The sequence below is a fragment of the Spermophilus citellus genome, assembly GCF_964194105.1.
Source record: "Spermophilus citellus genome assembly, chromosome: 17".
NCBI classification, from domain to species: Eukaryota; Metazoa; Chordata; class Mammalia; order Rodentia; family Sciuridae; genus Spermophilus; species Spermophilus citellus.
This window is the reverse complement of record NC_138199.1, coordinates 34,675,000-34,690,558: the sequence shown is the minus strand read 5'-3', so window position 1 is coordinate 34,690,558 and position 15,559 is coordinate 34,675,000. Positions and strand designations below refer to the sequence as shown.

Below are 15,559 nucleotides of genomic sequence, written 5' to 3'. Positions count from 1 at the left end.
CCCCATCTTTATCTTAAAAGGACATGATGATGTCATGATAGGCCTACCTGAATAATATAGGATAAGCTCCTCCTCTCAACATCTTTAACATATTCAGAGAAGGTGACTTTCCCGGGTTCCAGGGAGTTTGATGGAGGTCATTTCTCAGGTTACTGTTTCGGATGTATTGTTCGCTGTTTGTTGAACACTGCTCCTCATCTTAGAGTTTAAAGTAGTCTTTTCCTTTTTGCTTTTTTTTTTTTTTTTTTTTGCATTAGGAATTCTTTCCATGTAACCTATTACAGGAAGAGATTAAACAAGAACAAAAGCAAATGGTCTTCTCTATAAATGCTGAAAAGATATTTGAAGAAATTTTAATAGCTATTCCTGATTTAAATTAAAGCTCTAAAATGATAAAATAATACAGCTCAAGATTATCACCCCATCTGTCAAACTCGCCATCAGTGCTGCAGTGGCACCTTTTTCCACTTTTCTGGTCCTGTTCCCAGGCCCCAAACACTGAGGAAAGAAGATCCAGTACCTTATAGAGAGCCCCTGCTGAAAATCCAAGCTGTACTCACAGAGCACTGTCTCAGAACTCAGAATGGCATAAACACAGAGCTGGACAGAGGCCTCTGAGACCCCCCAAGTCCAGCCTCCTTACTTTACAGAGAAAGAATCTTAGAAGAATGAGTAAAAGTCATACCCAATGTTACATACTAAGTTTATGGAAGAACTGAGACAATAGGTTTCCAGACTCCCAGTCAGGAACTCTAGTTGATATTTAATGCCTCAGATTTCTTCTTCTCTCCCTAAGCCCTTCATCCTCTTCTAGTTTTTACTGAGTGTCTTCTGTATACACAATACTTTATAAGGCATGGTCCCTGCCCACAAAAAGCTTTACATGAAAAATGTATCCAAACACATACTTAGGCGCACACACATATACATACCTGTATACAATATAAAAGATGGTTTAAGTTATTGGCCATATGAACAATAAAAGTATTATCCAAATTTGGAGTTAGGCAATGGCATGATACCTTATGCTATTGCAGTGAAGCCAAGAAGATTGATACTGGTCTTTGAATGCTGGGAAATTCTTTTATAGGAAAAAGTGGGAAAGGTGCTAAAAAAAAAATCAGGAAAGAGCTACTAGGTTCCTTTGATTGGAATGTGTTCTTTTTTGTAGCACAGATGAGAAATGCCTGGAAAAGTAGGTTGAGATCAAATCACATTCTTGAAAGCCAAACTAACGACTTTGAAGTTGGAGTTGTGTGGGTTTGACAATAGATTGAGTCGGGTGACTTCAAGAGTTCAGTCAAAGTGATAAGAAGGTATTAGGGAGAAGACCTAGGATGAGGCAGGCAAGGAGATGACTGTGGATGTCCTGACCTTAAAGTGCCCATGAGCAGCAAAGCCTGAAAGAATGTTCTTACAGAATTAAATATGTAAGGCAAGGGGACAGGAGTAGAAACCTGGGAGTTGTCTTCACTGATGGGATTGTCAAGGAGGAACATGTAGACAGGCAGAGGGCAAAGCTGTTAAGGAGAACTCTACTGTTTGCTCAACCTCCTAGCCTCTGCTTCATCACCCCAGCCCCATGACTCCTCCACCCCACTGCAGTGTGCTCCCCCTAGAGGCCATGCCCGCCACTGCAGCGGTGCAGCTCCCACACCTGCTCTTCTGGCCAACTGCAGCCTCAGCTGGGCTTTCAAGATCTGACTCTGTCCCTTCCACCAAACCACGAATACTGGGCTCACTTCTCTCCAGAACTCCCTGCCTATGCCTGCTCCCACCCCTCCACTCTGCTGTTTCCCTGTGTGATCTGCCTGCTTTTTTCTCCTCTGCTTACCCAATTCTTGCCGTCCTTGCAGTTCTTCTTGGATTCTTTACCCTACCCTGAGCACTGAGTGGTCCTTAGGCAATCGCTTGGCCTCCCTACGGAAGAAACGTTAGCGCCTGTATGTGGCTGCTTTGCCTTTCTCTTAGGAGTGCTGGGTGATAAAGACAGCTCTCTGTTTTGAAGTCGTCTTCTTGAGGTAAGCAATGAACAATAGGAAATAATGGTCTTAATCAGAATGATAGGACTGATGTTGACTCTCCTTCTGAAGAGGAGGAACAAAGTCCCTTCTATTTAGTGGGCAAATTTGGTGTCCCTGGACCCACAACCAGGTGGACAGTACCAGCCGTTTAGATGATTGATTGCATATTCAACAGTGGAAAGGCTTGTAAACTTCTAGAAAAGCTGAAATGGGGCTCTTGCATGGCAAATGACTCATGTTTTCTGTGTTTTTTTTTTTCTACTAGATATTCTGTCGTTGGCTTTATTGACAAAAATAAAGATACTTTATTTCAAGATTTCAAGCGTCTTATGTATAACAGGTATGATTAATATTTTACTGATTATCTTTAAGCTCTCTGACAGATATTACACAATGTATATACAGGCACATTATTATTTTATGTGACTATTTTAAGAGTTTCTGGAAGGTTTTCTAGTTCTACTTTGTTGTGCTTAATGAGTGAAACAGTACATGACCTTACAATGATAAAATCTATAAACTTAGGAAGGAACCTGCTATTAATATGGTTTTCTTTGATCTCCCTTGGGTTGCCACCATTTCTCTGTTTACTGTCTCTGTCGTCCCCTACCAGTGTACTCAGCAGTCCCCAGGCCAGGCTAGTGAATGCAGAAGTGTCAGGCAAACCGTGGCCCAGATGAAAGTTTTGCACATTCACATTCTCACTGCAGTGTCCTTACCCCCAAACAAGAGATCACTCTGATGTCAGACTGGCATCTAGAGTCGGGGCTCTGATCTTGGCTGTGCAGACAGAATTTTCTCATGAACCAACTGGGTATAATAAAAGCTGGGCAAAATAAAACCAACAAGTTAAACCCTATACAGAAAGAAGGCTTAGAAGCCAGGAAGGAAATTCTTGGCCAGCTTCTTATAGATTCAAGAACTCTATTTACTTGTTTATAAAAGTCTATTCAGTCAGTTGGTCAGTAGATCATCAAAAACATATTGAGCACCTTCCAGCCACACATTCTTCTGTGCTTTAGGACACGACAGTGAAAACAACTTGAACAAAGCCACTGCCCTCATGGAGCTAATAGTCTAGTGGAGGTGACAGTTAATAAACAAGGAAACAAATAAATGACTTTCAGGTCTGACAAGTGCTGTGCAGAATAATAAAGTAGGTCAGAGTACTAGTGAAGGGCAGCTGAGGCGAGGCAAGCAGGGAGGCCAGGCGTGGATGAGGGAGGGAGGAGCCAGGCATCTGGAGGAGGGGTCTTCCAAGCAGAGACGGCAGCTAGCACCACGGCTCTGAGATGGACAGAGGGAGCTGAGTGGACTGACAGCAGGAAGGACCACAAGAAGGCCAGGCTGGCTGAAACCCAGGGTGCAGATGCAGAGAGCGCCTGGGGCAGTGGAGAGGCTCAGGGTGCTGCAGTCCCAGACCAGCCAGTCCTCGGGTCACCACTGGCCTCCACCCTGCTATCATCCATCCCTTCCTTCTGCAGCCCTTATGTGGAGCACCTAGGGAACAGAATTTTACTCAGTTTCCTACCCAGGAAAGTAGGTAAATTGGTGGCAGCGTAAGCACAATCTGCACTGAATGTCGGAGTTAATTCTTTTCTTTTTCAAGTTTTTTAGAAATTTTTTTTTCTGACAAAGTTTCCAGGAAGGAAGCAACATTTTGAGTTCCAATTACTTTAAAATGAAAAGTACCCAAAATGAAATAGGAAGAAAATCACAGTTGAGATCACCACACATTTTTAAAAATATCTCCACGGAGTCAAATAATGAATATGTAATTTTTAACATGGAAATTGGGCTGAAATACGTTTTTAGAATCAGATTGCAGCAGTCCTAGTGACATAGCAATAAAATACCATAACTGCCAGAGCTATCTGTAAACGTGTTCATAAATTCAACTACACTAATGGGATTTGCTAGAAGACAGTGTAAAAATGACTATTTTATATCCCTACCTATATTTTTTTCAAAGAGCTGCTTTTTGTAGTGTTACCTAGTCTGTATGAATATTTCTTTCAATCAGAAGACATTTTTACTTTCTTGTTTTCTGCCATGATTTTGAGGATATTTTTCCTATGGTTTATCCTCATTTTTGGGGACAGGGCACTAGGGATTAAACTCAGGGGCACTCGACCACTGAGCCACATCCCCCACCTATTTTGTATTTTATTTAGAGACAGGATCTCACTGAGTTTCTTGGTGCCTCATTTTTGGTAAGGCTGGCTTTGATCTCACAATCCTCTTGCCTCGGCCTCCTGAACCACTGGGATTACAGGCATGCACCACCGCACCCAGTTCTCCTCATTTTTTAATCATCACAAAATCATTTTATGTATATATTGTAGGAGGCATTTGAGGGTTCTAAGTAACACTATAGATCTCACTTTGAAGAAATTTTTAAATGCGCTCTGCTTTAGAAAAGCTTGGTATAGTATTGGTCATTATAGTAGCATAATTTTCTGGATGGAACCATTTGTCCAGTTAGGCCTTGTGAGTTTAGTCTGCAGTCCAGTTGGGATTCCAAGGATTCAGTTTAATGGGGTTGCTTAGCAATTTTTGTTCAAGTTATTTGAATGCAGCTTCTGAATTGCTCTTTCTATGCTTCTCAGTTCAAATCCTGTGCTGAAGAATATGTGGCCTGAAGGCAAACTGAGCATTACAGAGGTGACCAAGCGACCTCTGACTGCGGCCACGTTGTTTAAGAATTCTATGATTGCTTTAGTTGACAACCTTGCTTCGAAGGTAATTATTTTCCTTTCTAAATATCCATTTTAACTCATAGATTTCCTCTTGATATATGTTAGAATGCATGTTATGATTTGCTTTTTAGGTAGTTATTTTAATCAAATTGGAGAACATATACTTAAAATTAGTGTTCTGATAGAATTTTTCTTTTAAAAAAAACCCTGCCTGGGTGAAATAATTGTTTGTATTGTAAATTTTCTTAATCTGAGTGTTTTATTCTACTGTCATGGTCAAGAAGAAAACCTTAGCATGGTTTAAAGTATATGTAGGGTATACCATTCTGACGAAATGAACTTCAGCCCTGTGCTGAAGAAAGGGAATGGCAAGAAACAAACAAACAAAAATTCTTGAGTTAAATTGTGGTACTGCATCATCATTGTATTCGGAAATTAAATGACAAGCTGGGCACCATGGGGCATACCCGTAATCCTAGCAGCTCAGGAGGCTGAGGCAGAAAGATCTCAAGTTCAAAGCCAGCCTCAGCAACTGTGAGGCGCTAAGCAACTCAGTGAGACCCTGTCTCTAAACAAAATACAAAATAGGGCTGGGGATGGGGCTCAGTGGTTGAGTGCCCCTGAGTTCAATCCCTGGTACCTGCCCCACCCCCCCACCCCACCCCCGCCCAAAAAATGACCAGGGAGAATTTTAACATGACATTACTTAGTATTGTCCTTAGGCTATTTTAAATAGTTGATACATAAAGATGTGTTATGGACATTTATTTCTAGTTTTTGTTGTCCCTTTGATTCTAATACTGTTTGTTAGCTTAAGTCTGTTCCCCTCCCTTAAAGAACAGATTCCTACTCGTAACTGCTGATGTTGACAAGTTTGATAAATTAGGCAGCATTCTGGGACTTGTTATTTTTAGTTCTTCATTTTTATCTTTCTCCTCTGGTGTTTTTCCTGTGTGTTTGCTTCTCTGATATTGTCGTTTTTAAATCAATTCCCTCTCTAAGAATTTAAATTGAAATCTATACTGTTTCTGGTTACTTCACTGTGGATGAATTAGGCAAATGCTACAGGAGCGCCTATGTTCAGTAGCTATTTCTTTGCATCAGGATTCTTTGGCTTCAAGTGCCAGCAAATAAGCATAGTTGTTAGCTCATATGATCAGATCTCCAGAGGGGCAGGAGTAAGGACCCCGGCACTGAAGGCTGGACTCCATCAGTAGTCCCTACTCTTGTCTCCATACCATCTTCAGTCAGCTTAGTCCATACAGAAGAAAGGTGCACTTAGAAGGGAGCCATGTGACACAAGAAAGAGCTGAGCACTGAGTCGTGTGAATGGTGTTATTTAATAAACTGGAAGAATAATTTTTTTTTTCTGAAATTGGTAAATGTTTGTTTAAAAAATAAGAATTCTAGAACCTTCTATAATATCTGTGTCAGGAATTGCATTCAGGTTTCAGTAAAAGAGATCCCCAAATTGTGGCATAAACAAAAAAGAAGTTCATTTCTCTCTCCCACAAATGAAATAGCGAAGGCGTCCCAGACCTGCAGTCACAGATCCAGGTTAGCAGGACTGAGGAACCAGACCTACCTCCTGTCCATGGCCTCATCCCCCTGTCAAGAAGGCAGCTGGGGCTTCCTTTTAATGAGCCTCCTGGAAGTCCACGTGGTGCTTCAGCTACCTTCCTCTTGCTCAAGGGAGGCTGGGAAGTATATTTTTATTCTGGTCAGTAGTGCATCACACTAGAAATAAGAATTTTGTTTCAAAGTAGGAAAAAGATATGAGATATAAGGAAGGTAACTAGCCTAGCACTGTCTGCCATAGCTTCGCAGTCTCTCTATGAGGGGAAAATAGGAAGAGAACAGGGCCAAGAAAAAAAAAAAAAAAAACATGGGGTAGGGGGAAAGGAAGAATGTTAGGTTTAGAAAGTGCAAAATAGTGTGATAGAAGTAAATCTAAATCATTAGAATTCACCATGAATGCAAATAATCTAAACAAACTAAATAGGTAGAAAATCCAGCTATTTACAGGAGACACACCTAAATAACACCTAGCAGAAAGCTTTAAAACAAAGAGATGAGCCGGGTCTGGTGGTGCACACCTGTAATCCCAGCAGCTCCGGAGGCTGAGGCAGGAGGATCATGAATTCAAAGCCAGCCTCAGCAATGGGCGGGTGAGGCACTAAGCAACTCAGTGAGACTCTATCTCTAAATAAAATACAAAATAGGGCTGGGGATGTGGATCAATGACAGAGTGCCCCTGAGTTCAATCCCTGGTACCAAAAGAGAGAGAGAGAGAGAGATATGAAGGAACATCAAGCCATTCCCCTCCCAAATGGTTGAAAGCACCCCAAAGAAACTAGTAATAACAAAACAAAAATGCCCAAGACAATAGAACTGTTTTGAACTGAATACCTAACAACATAGCCATATGTATTATGAACTCTATAAAAGGGAAAAATACTGAAAAAAACTTAATATTTTTTAGTTGTCAATGGACCTTTATTTTATTTATTGATATGCAGTGCTGAGAATCGAACCCAGTGCCTCACACATGCTAGGCAAGCACTCTGCCACTGAGCCACAACCCCAGCCCAATACTGAAAAATTTTAAAGGCAAAATTAATAAATCCACAATCATAATGGAAGATTTCAAACCAATTTTACCAGAAGCTGATAGATCCAATAGGCAAAGACATTAATAAGAATGCAGAAATTTTGAAAACCCGATTCAAACTTTATCCAGTAGATCAAAATAAATTTGATTCCAGGGATTATGAAGTGTATATTCCTTCCAATGATACATAGAGCATTTAAAAAATTTGATGACATGCTAGTTCACAAAGACTCAACTATTTTGAAAGAATGTACTTACAGATAACATTCCCCATCCTGAAAGCAAGTGAAATAAAACTCAGTATTTTTTAATGTGCTTGAGAACCACAATCCTAAATAACTCACAGATTGAAGAGAAAATCACATAATTACAAAATATTTGGAACTGCTCAATAAAGAATTTGTCCAAATTTGTAGGGCGCTACTAAAGTGATTTGTCATGCCTTTGTAAAATAACCAAGAATGAATGAAGTTCAACTCAAAAAGCTAGAAAAGAAGCTAGAAAGAAGAAAATAACTTTTAAGTAATAAAAATTTTAAATAAAAAAATCAAAAAAGGAATCAAATAGATAATATCTCTAATAAAACTGATAATTGTAGATGAAAAAAGTTATAACTTTAGACACTAGAGATTTAAAAAGCATCAACATATTTTGAAAACTGGTTGCCAGTAAATTTGGAAATTTAGTTTTCTAGAAAAATGTTTTCAAAATTAGCTCAAGAAGAAACAAAATTTGAATAAATCAGTAACCCTACAAATTCTAAATTATGGAAAGGGAAGGAGGATGGGAATAGGACAGATAGTAGAATGAATCAGGCATAACTTTCCTGTGGTCATAAATGAATACACAACCAGTGTTAACTCCACATAATGTACAATCACAAGAATGAGAAGTTATATTCCGTGTATTCGTGATATGTCAAAATATATCCTACTGTTGTGTATAACTAAAAAGAACAAAGGAAAATCTGAAAAAAAAATTCTGAATCACAAATAAGATCTTTACCCTCCCCAACTCTGTCAAGGACACCAGGCCCAGATAGTTTTACAGATATATTTTATAAAACCTTAAAGGAGCCAACAATTCCTTTCTATTTGGGAGGATGCAAAGAGAGTCCACCACCCAACTCATTTTATGAAAGTAATGTTACCCCAATACAAGGCTAATATCAGAAAACAAAATGAGAGAATACTTTCAGGTGAGAACACAGATGAACAGATCTCAAAAATACATATGAATAATGCATTTTTTGGCAGCATGATGAACAAGGTACCCACTAAAGTCAACTCAAAACAACTAAAATATTAGGTAAACTATTAAAATCAATTTCCTGAATGCTGCTGAGAGCTAATGAAAATAAGGAATAAGTATGCCAGGGGCTGAGTGAATGCAGAAGTAACTGAGCCAAAGAAGGAATGATCCAGAGCCCTAACTGATGTGTTGAAGCAGTCAACTAGATAACTTTGAGTGTGGTTATTCAACCTGGGTCCTTGAGACGGCAGCCAGGCCTGCCCAAAGCAGGGTCTGATGTGAGATTCTGTACACACACAAAAAATGGCAGGTCTTCAAGGACTACCTCTCCAGAGGTCTGTATCTGGAGTGAACTGGAGGAAGACTGCCCATCTTGATCCTTGACACTGAGCCAAGGGGTACGTTGAGGGGTCGGGATAAGTCTCTCTTGAGAGTGTGTATTTTTAAGCCAGCTTTTATGAGGTTTGCAGCCCAAATTCACACTAACTGGGTGGACTGGAAAAGTTCCAAGCCAACAATTTGTTTTAAAGTGGTCTGAGTCCTACGTTGCCCCCAGGCATCTGCAAGAAGGGAGCACAGTTTATTTTCCTGAGGAAACCACCTTCATACCACACCTTAAAGAAGTTTCACAGATAAGTTCCAAAGAAAATAAGGAGCTCACAGTGAAGAATCTCTACAAGATAACCATGTGAACTAACCACAGGCTCAGACTTAAGAAAACTTCTGACGCTGGAATGATCAGAAATAGAATACAAGAATGTTTAATGCCTCAAGAAATGAAAGGCCTGATAATATGAGAAAGAGCAAGCAACTCTTGCTCTTTCAACAATTGATAGAAATAATGTAATTAAAGTTTAAAACCCAGTGCATGGGTTTAACATCCAGTTTAGACAAAGCTGACAGAAAAAGCAAAATAAAAATAATAAGAATTAAAGAAATTATCCAGAATTCCACTTCAACTAAGAAATGAAACCTGTAGAAAAAAACACCAGGAGACATGGAAGATGAAATAAAAAGGTCTAGCATGCATCTAATCAGCCATAGAGAAGGAGAGGAATGGGCAGAGCAGTATTTGAAGAATGTTCCTGAGATTTCCAGGAATGTTGGAGAACACCACTCAACAGAATCAGAAAGCCAACAGAATCCCAACTTGGAAAATTTTAAATAAATCTCCATAGTGACACCTACTGAAATTCCAGGACATCAAAGTAGCTACTGGGGGCCAAGGGGTAGGGGTAGTGGGGGAGATTGGCTTTAAATGAATAACAATTAGGCTGAGTGAAAATATCTGTTAACCAAAATTCTACACCCAGCCTGGTGGGATGGCAAACACCTATAATCCCAGAAGTTCAGGAGGCTGTGACAGGAGGATCACAAGTTCAAAGCCAACCTCAGCAACTCAATGAAGTCCTAAGCAACTCAGCAAGACCCTGTCTCAAAATAAAATATGAAAAGGGATGGGTATGTGGCTCAGTGGTTAATTTCCCCTGGGTTCAATCCCCAGTATTCAAGGAAAAAAAAAAAATCTATGCCCGGAAAATAAGTTCTTCAAAAACAAAGGCATAACAAATAATGTTTCTAAAAAATCAAAGCTGAGTTTACCAATATTAGGTCCTCACTAAAAGAAATTCTAAAGGATATACATCAGGCAGTAGGAAGAATATGGTAAAAAAAAAAAAGAAATCTGAAGCACAAAAAGATAAGCAAAGAAACAGGCAAATATGTGGATGCATATAAATAATCTCATTCTGTATTTAAAAATGTTAGAATTAAATACCACAACAGTAGCATATGAATTGGAAATGGGGTCATATTTAAACATTAAAACCTTCAGTTACTCAGAAAAAGAATAAAAGTATGGTTTAACTTTCAACTCTGATGAGTTAAAAATATGTGTTAAAGTTTTCACTGATAGAATAGAAATAGAGTTTGTGACTTACAAACTAATAAGGGGAAAAAGAACCCTAAGAAAAAGCAACATTGGAAAGAGGAGACAAAAGAATATATGAAAATTGGGGGCAATCAAGGTGGTAGAAATAAATCCAAATGTATCAGCAGTTATATTGAATATAAATGGATAAAAATTGTCAGATAAAATTAAAGAAAGACTCCAGATATATACTACTTATTAGTGACATCTAAACATAAGGAATTAGAAAAGTTGAAAGATTGTGTCAAATTCTGGCAATCTGGGATCAGCTTTATCCTATTTCAGGACTTACAATTGGTAGCTGAGGGATGGGCTGCTGTCACTAAAAATGGCTTGCCTTTCACTTTTAACTCCCAAGGTTAGCTCTCCAGGATTTCAGACCAAAGCACAGCCTCTCTGGCAGGGCCTCTGTCTCTGGCTCCAGCTCCCCCTCCCCTCATCAGAAGCTGCACCCAATCCGCCCAACCCGTGACTGCCTTCTCCATCAGCAGTAGCTTCTGAGAAAATGACCCAGGCAACCGGCTCACTCCTGGAGATTGTAGTCATCTTCTGATCCTGGAGAGCTATTTCCTCAGTCTTATTAGGTCTGTGCATGGAAGAGGACCTTTGCCTGAATCTGGTCTAGCACCTTCTTTTCAGTGACCTCATCAGGAAGCTTGGTGTGTAGGGAATCCCTGCTCGCTCACTTCCTTGGGATCTGTCCACAGTGTTTCAAATGTAGACTCTGTCTTCTCACCTAGTTTATCTTTTGATGGAGAAATAGATTCTGTTGATTTTATATGCTTCTTGATGGCACTATAAAGTGCTATGGACACATGACCAGTAAATTATTAAATGAACTTGACTTTGACTATTGGACAATGCACAAAGCAGGCTAAATAGGTGAATATTTAAATACAGCCTCTTCTATCTAATGCATGTACTGATCAGTGTACTTTCACAAGTGATGTTTTCACATAAAATAGAGAGAGAGACAGGTTTAAAAGTTTAAGGGAATAAGATCACAATTAATTTCTGCAATTTAACCTTTATACCATAGTGAATTTGTCAAATTTAGGATTTCTTAGGCTGAGTCAGTCTCGATATTTATAAATGAGAGAGGAGGCGGCATATATAAATTGACACAGAATGCTGATTAAATATAGAGAATGTATTTCCACTAGAGTCCTCATCAAAAGACTTATCTGTTACTAAGCAGGATGAAAGGGCTTCCCCTACTCCTTGGCTGGTCATTGGTATCTCATCCAGTATTATTTCTTCCTGCACCTAATCAGTCAATGCTGGTACAATTCCATTCAACTGACTGCTTCTTAGTAAAGTAACTTATATTACTTCAAATGACACCTTACACTTAGATTTTTTTGCCCACATGATTTTATACATCATTCAATTGGAAATATTTTCTAGTTCACATTGTCATTTTTTTTAACCTAAGATTTTTCTAATTATCTTTTTGCTCTTGATTTCTACCTTAGTCTTACTTTCCCAGGGGACATCCTGTGGGTGACTTCAGTCCTTAGACATTTGTTAGATTTGCTTTATGTTTATGTTTGGTTTGTATTTAAATATAATTTTCATTCAGTATTGCATGCAAACCCATTAGGTTGCATTTGCTAATCATGTTCAACTTTTCTTGATCCTTACTAATTTGTCAGTGTTGAAAGTTTGTTAAAATCCACTTTTTTTTTTAAAGAGAGAGGAAAGGGGGGGGGGAGAGAGAGAGAGAGAGAGAGAGAGAGAGAATTTATTTATTTATTTATTTTAGTTCTCAGCGGACACAACATCTTTGTTGGTATGTGGTGCTGAGGATCGAACCTGGGCCGCATGCACGCCAGGCGAGCGCGCTACCGCTTGAGCCACATCCCCAGCCCTGTTAAAATCCACTTTGATTCTGAATTTGTCTACTTCTCCTTGTTGTACCTTAAGTTTTTTGCTTAAAATATCTGGAGAACATATTAGGTTCATTCAAGCCACTACTGTTATATCTTCTGGTGACTGAGTCCCTTGTCGGTATCTCTATTTCCATATTGCTTTTTGTCTTTAAGTCTACTTTACATGAATGATACAGCTACACCAGCTTTTGTTTTGGCAAGGGTTTGCATGATATCTATTTCATCCTTTTGCTTTCAATCTAACTATATTCTCATGTTTCAAATATGTCTTCCATAACTTAGTTTGGGCTTTTTAAAAAAATCCATCCTGAAAATCTTTATCTTTTGAATAAATCTTCTAGTTCATTTACTTTTAATGTAATTACTGTGTTTTTTTTTTTACTCTGCTGCCTCCCCTTACATTTAAATCAGCCATCCCCTTAGAGCTTTTATTTGATCCTTCTATAAATTTTTTTCCTTTTTATTTCTTCTGTTTTACAAATTAACCTCAGTTAAATTTTTACTTCTGTTCCCCCAGTAACCTAGTAAGATGTATATCAACTTATCACAGCCACATTGTTTATGGTAAAAACCATCCCTGTTGGTGATTCCATCAATGCTGGAAGAATGATAAATGTTTGATGGAAATAGTAAGCATGGGGCTTGAATGAGCTCAGGGACTCTTGTATTAGGCATGACCTTTGTGGGGACCTTGGAAGTTATATTCACTTTGTTGATTTAAGAGATCTTGGCTCTTGGTAATTACTTGACTTATTATTTTAATATTATTCTTTCATATAATAATCTGATATCATTTTGTACTTTTACTTCCTTTCCGGGCAACACAAGGCCAATAAAACATTTTTTATTTTGTTTATCCTACTCTCAACTTATGTGTTATGTTGGTCATGTATTTTAACACATATACATGTATATGTGTGTGTATTTAAATATGTATATTTAAAGCAAATAAGACATTCTTGCTATTATAATTACATATTGTCAATATGCCCCTTTAGCTTTGCTCATTCATCATTTCTTTCTTTCTCTTTCTGTATTACTCACCTGGGACCATCTTCTTCTGCCTGAACTTCACCGTTATAGTTTAAATATGATGGTGACCAATTCTTTGTTTTTCTTACCCCAAAAATATTGTTATAAAAGCTTTCCTGCTTGAAGAATGTCTTTGCTGAGTATAAAATTCTAGGTTGACATGTTTTTCAGTACTTCAAAGATTGCATTCCTTTGGATTCCATAGTTTCTTTTGAAAAATCAGCTGTTCAGTCTGTTTATTGCTCTTTAAGATAATCTGGGATTTTTTTTTTTTTGTCCTCTGCCCCTGCCTGTCCCTGCTTTTCTTTGGTTTTTCAATCTGTAGCTTAATTTAAAAAAAATAAACAAATAAACAAAAAAAAACTTTATTTTATTTATTTATACTTGGCTGCAGCCAAGTAAAACTGTTTCCTGCTATCTTTGGTGCCTTGCCTCGTCTGTCTCTATAACAATTATACCACAGTCCCTCCACCAAGGATTGCTCATGTCCTTATCCCCAGAACCTGTGTCCGTGTTTTGTTACCCAGTAAAGTGGAATTAAGGTTCCAGAAGTAGTTAAGGCTGCTAAAGCTGTAAGATAAGTTAATTGTGTTGTTTCAAGCAAATAAATTTATGATAATCTGCTCTGACAACAATAAGAAACAGCACAGCAGGGCTTACAGAAAGAAAGAAAACAGTATTACTTTTTAGATGTTGGAAACTTTTATTTTGTTCAAAATGCAAATAGATTCATATTTTTCAAATCTCCTCCACATCTTAAAGTATTTGCTACCCTTGCCACCTCAAGTCCTCCATGGAGTTTAAAACTGCATAATTTAACTACAGAGGACTCTGTGTCTTAATTAAAGTGCATCTGTATGTATGGTGGATAAAGGATTCAGAGAAGAGGAAGAAAATCTGTACTCTTATAAGAGGATATATCTGACCTCCTGGATTCATCCAGTGTTACCTTGTTTATTATCCTCAGTGTACCAGGATCTATACCGAGCACAGTGTTCTGTTTAACAGGAGTTGTGATCTGATGCAGGGTACAAAACTTAATTGGCACAGAAGGAAGGATTTTTAACTGGGCTCTTTCATAGAATTATTGACACCTTCAGAGGTGTGTGTGTGTGTGTGTGTGTATAACTCCTCTACTTACCCATCTGTTTTTCAAAACACAAACTAATGCAGCAGCAGTAATGGCAGCAGTAATCCTAATCATGGCTGACACTTAGGAAGTCTTGGTGTGCACTAGAGCAGTCGTTAATATTTTACATTCCTCCTTCCTTTTGGTCTTTTCCACATCTGCTGCTTTTTTCTATTGAACTATTCTTTCAGAGACCTTATGTTTATGGTAAAAACCATCCCTGTTGGTGATTCCATCAATGCTGGAAGAATGATTCCTTAAATACAAAAAAATGGGTGCTTACATGTCTTAATTATTTGCTGCCCAGTTTTATCCCTTTTCTGTCATTTCTGATGAATCTTAAACATAATAAAATCAAGACTTCGCTGAGTGCATGGGAACATCCAACCTTGAGTTGAGAAAGGAAGAACTTCTTATCCACAAGGATGTGCCTGAGAAATCAGAGGCATGGAGCTTCAGGTGACACAGCACTGATCCCCAGTTAGGGGATTTTCCTAGTGAAACTTCTCGTTTGCTGATGTGTTTCCTCAGGAACCATATTACGTACGTTGCATCAAACCCAATGACAAGAAATCCCCTCAGATATTCGATGACGAGCGCTGCCGGCACCAAGTGGAATACCTTGGACTGCTAGAAAACGTGAGAGTGCGCCGAGCTGGGTTTGCCTTCCGCCAGACCTACGAGAAGTTCCTCCACAGGTGAGAACAGACCCAGCAGAGAAGTAGAGTCCTGCACACAGCAGCACAGCAGCTAAGGCCTATTGCTGCACCTAAACAATGAGAATGATAGTATTTCACAGGGCTGTTGTGAGGATTAAGTGGGTAAAAAGCCTATGTTACTGGCACATAATAGATACTCAATTAATGCTGCTTACCATTTCTGGTTATGGTCATTATCATAATAGTAGAATGTAAAGAAGTTAAGCCTGGGGACACTGAAGTTAGTCGACCTGGTTTGAATCCTGGCTTTGCCATTTTCTAGACATGTGACC

The 15,559-nt window shown here is 38.7% G+C and overlaps 1 protein-coding gene across 1 annotated transcript in view; it reads left to right on the top strand.

Annotated features, from left to right (window-relative positions):
• MYO1D (myosin ID) overlaps nucleotides 1-15,559 on the top strand; it is a 310,008-nt gene that overhangs the window by 111,636 nt on the left and 182,813 nt on the right. The window contains exons 13-15 of the mRNA XM_081270002.1: nucleotides 2,290-2,364; nucleotides 4,634-4,766; nucleotides 15,100-15,266. Of these exons, the coding sequence (XP_081126128.1) occupies nucleotides 2,290-2,364; nucleotides 4,634-4,766; nucleotides 15,100-15,266 (375 nt within the window). The remainder of the gene's footprint in view (nucleotides 1-2,289; nucleotides 2,365-4,633; nucleotides 4,767-15,099; nucleotides 15,267-15,559) is intronic.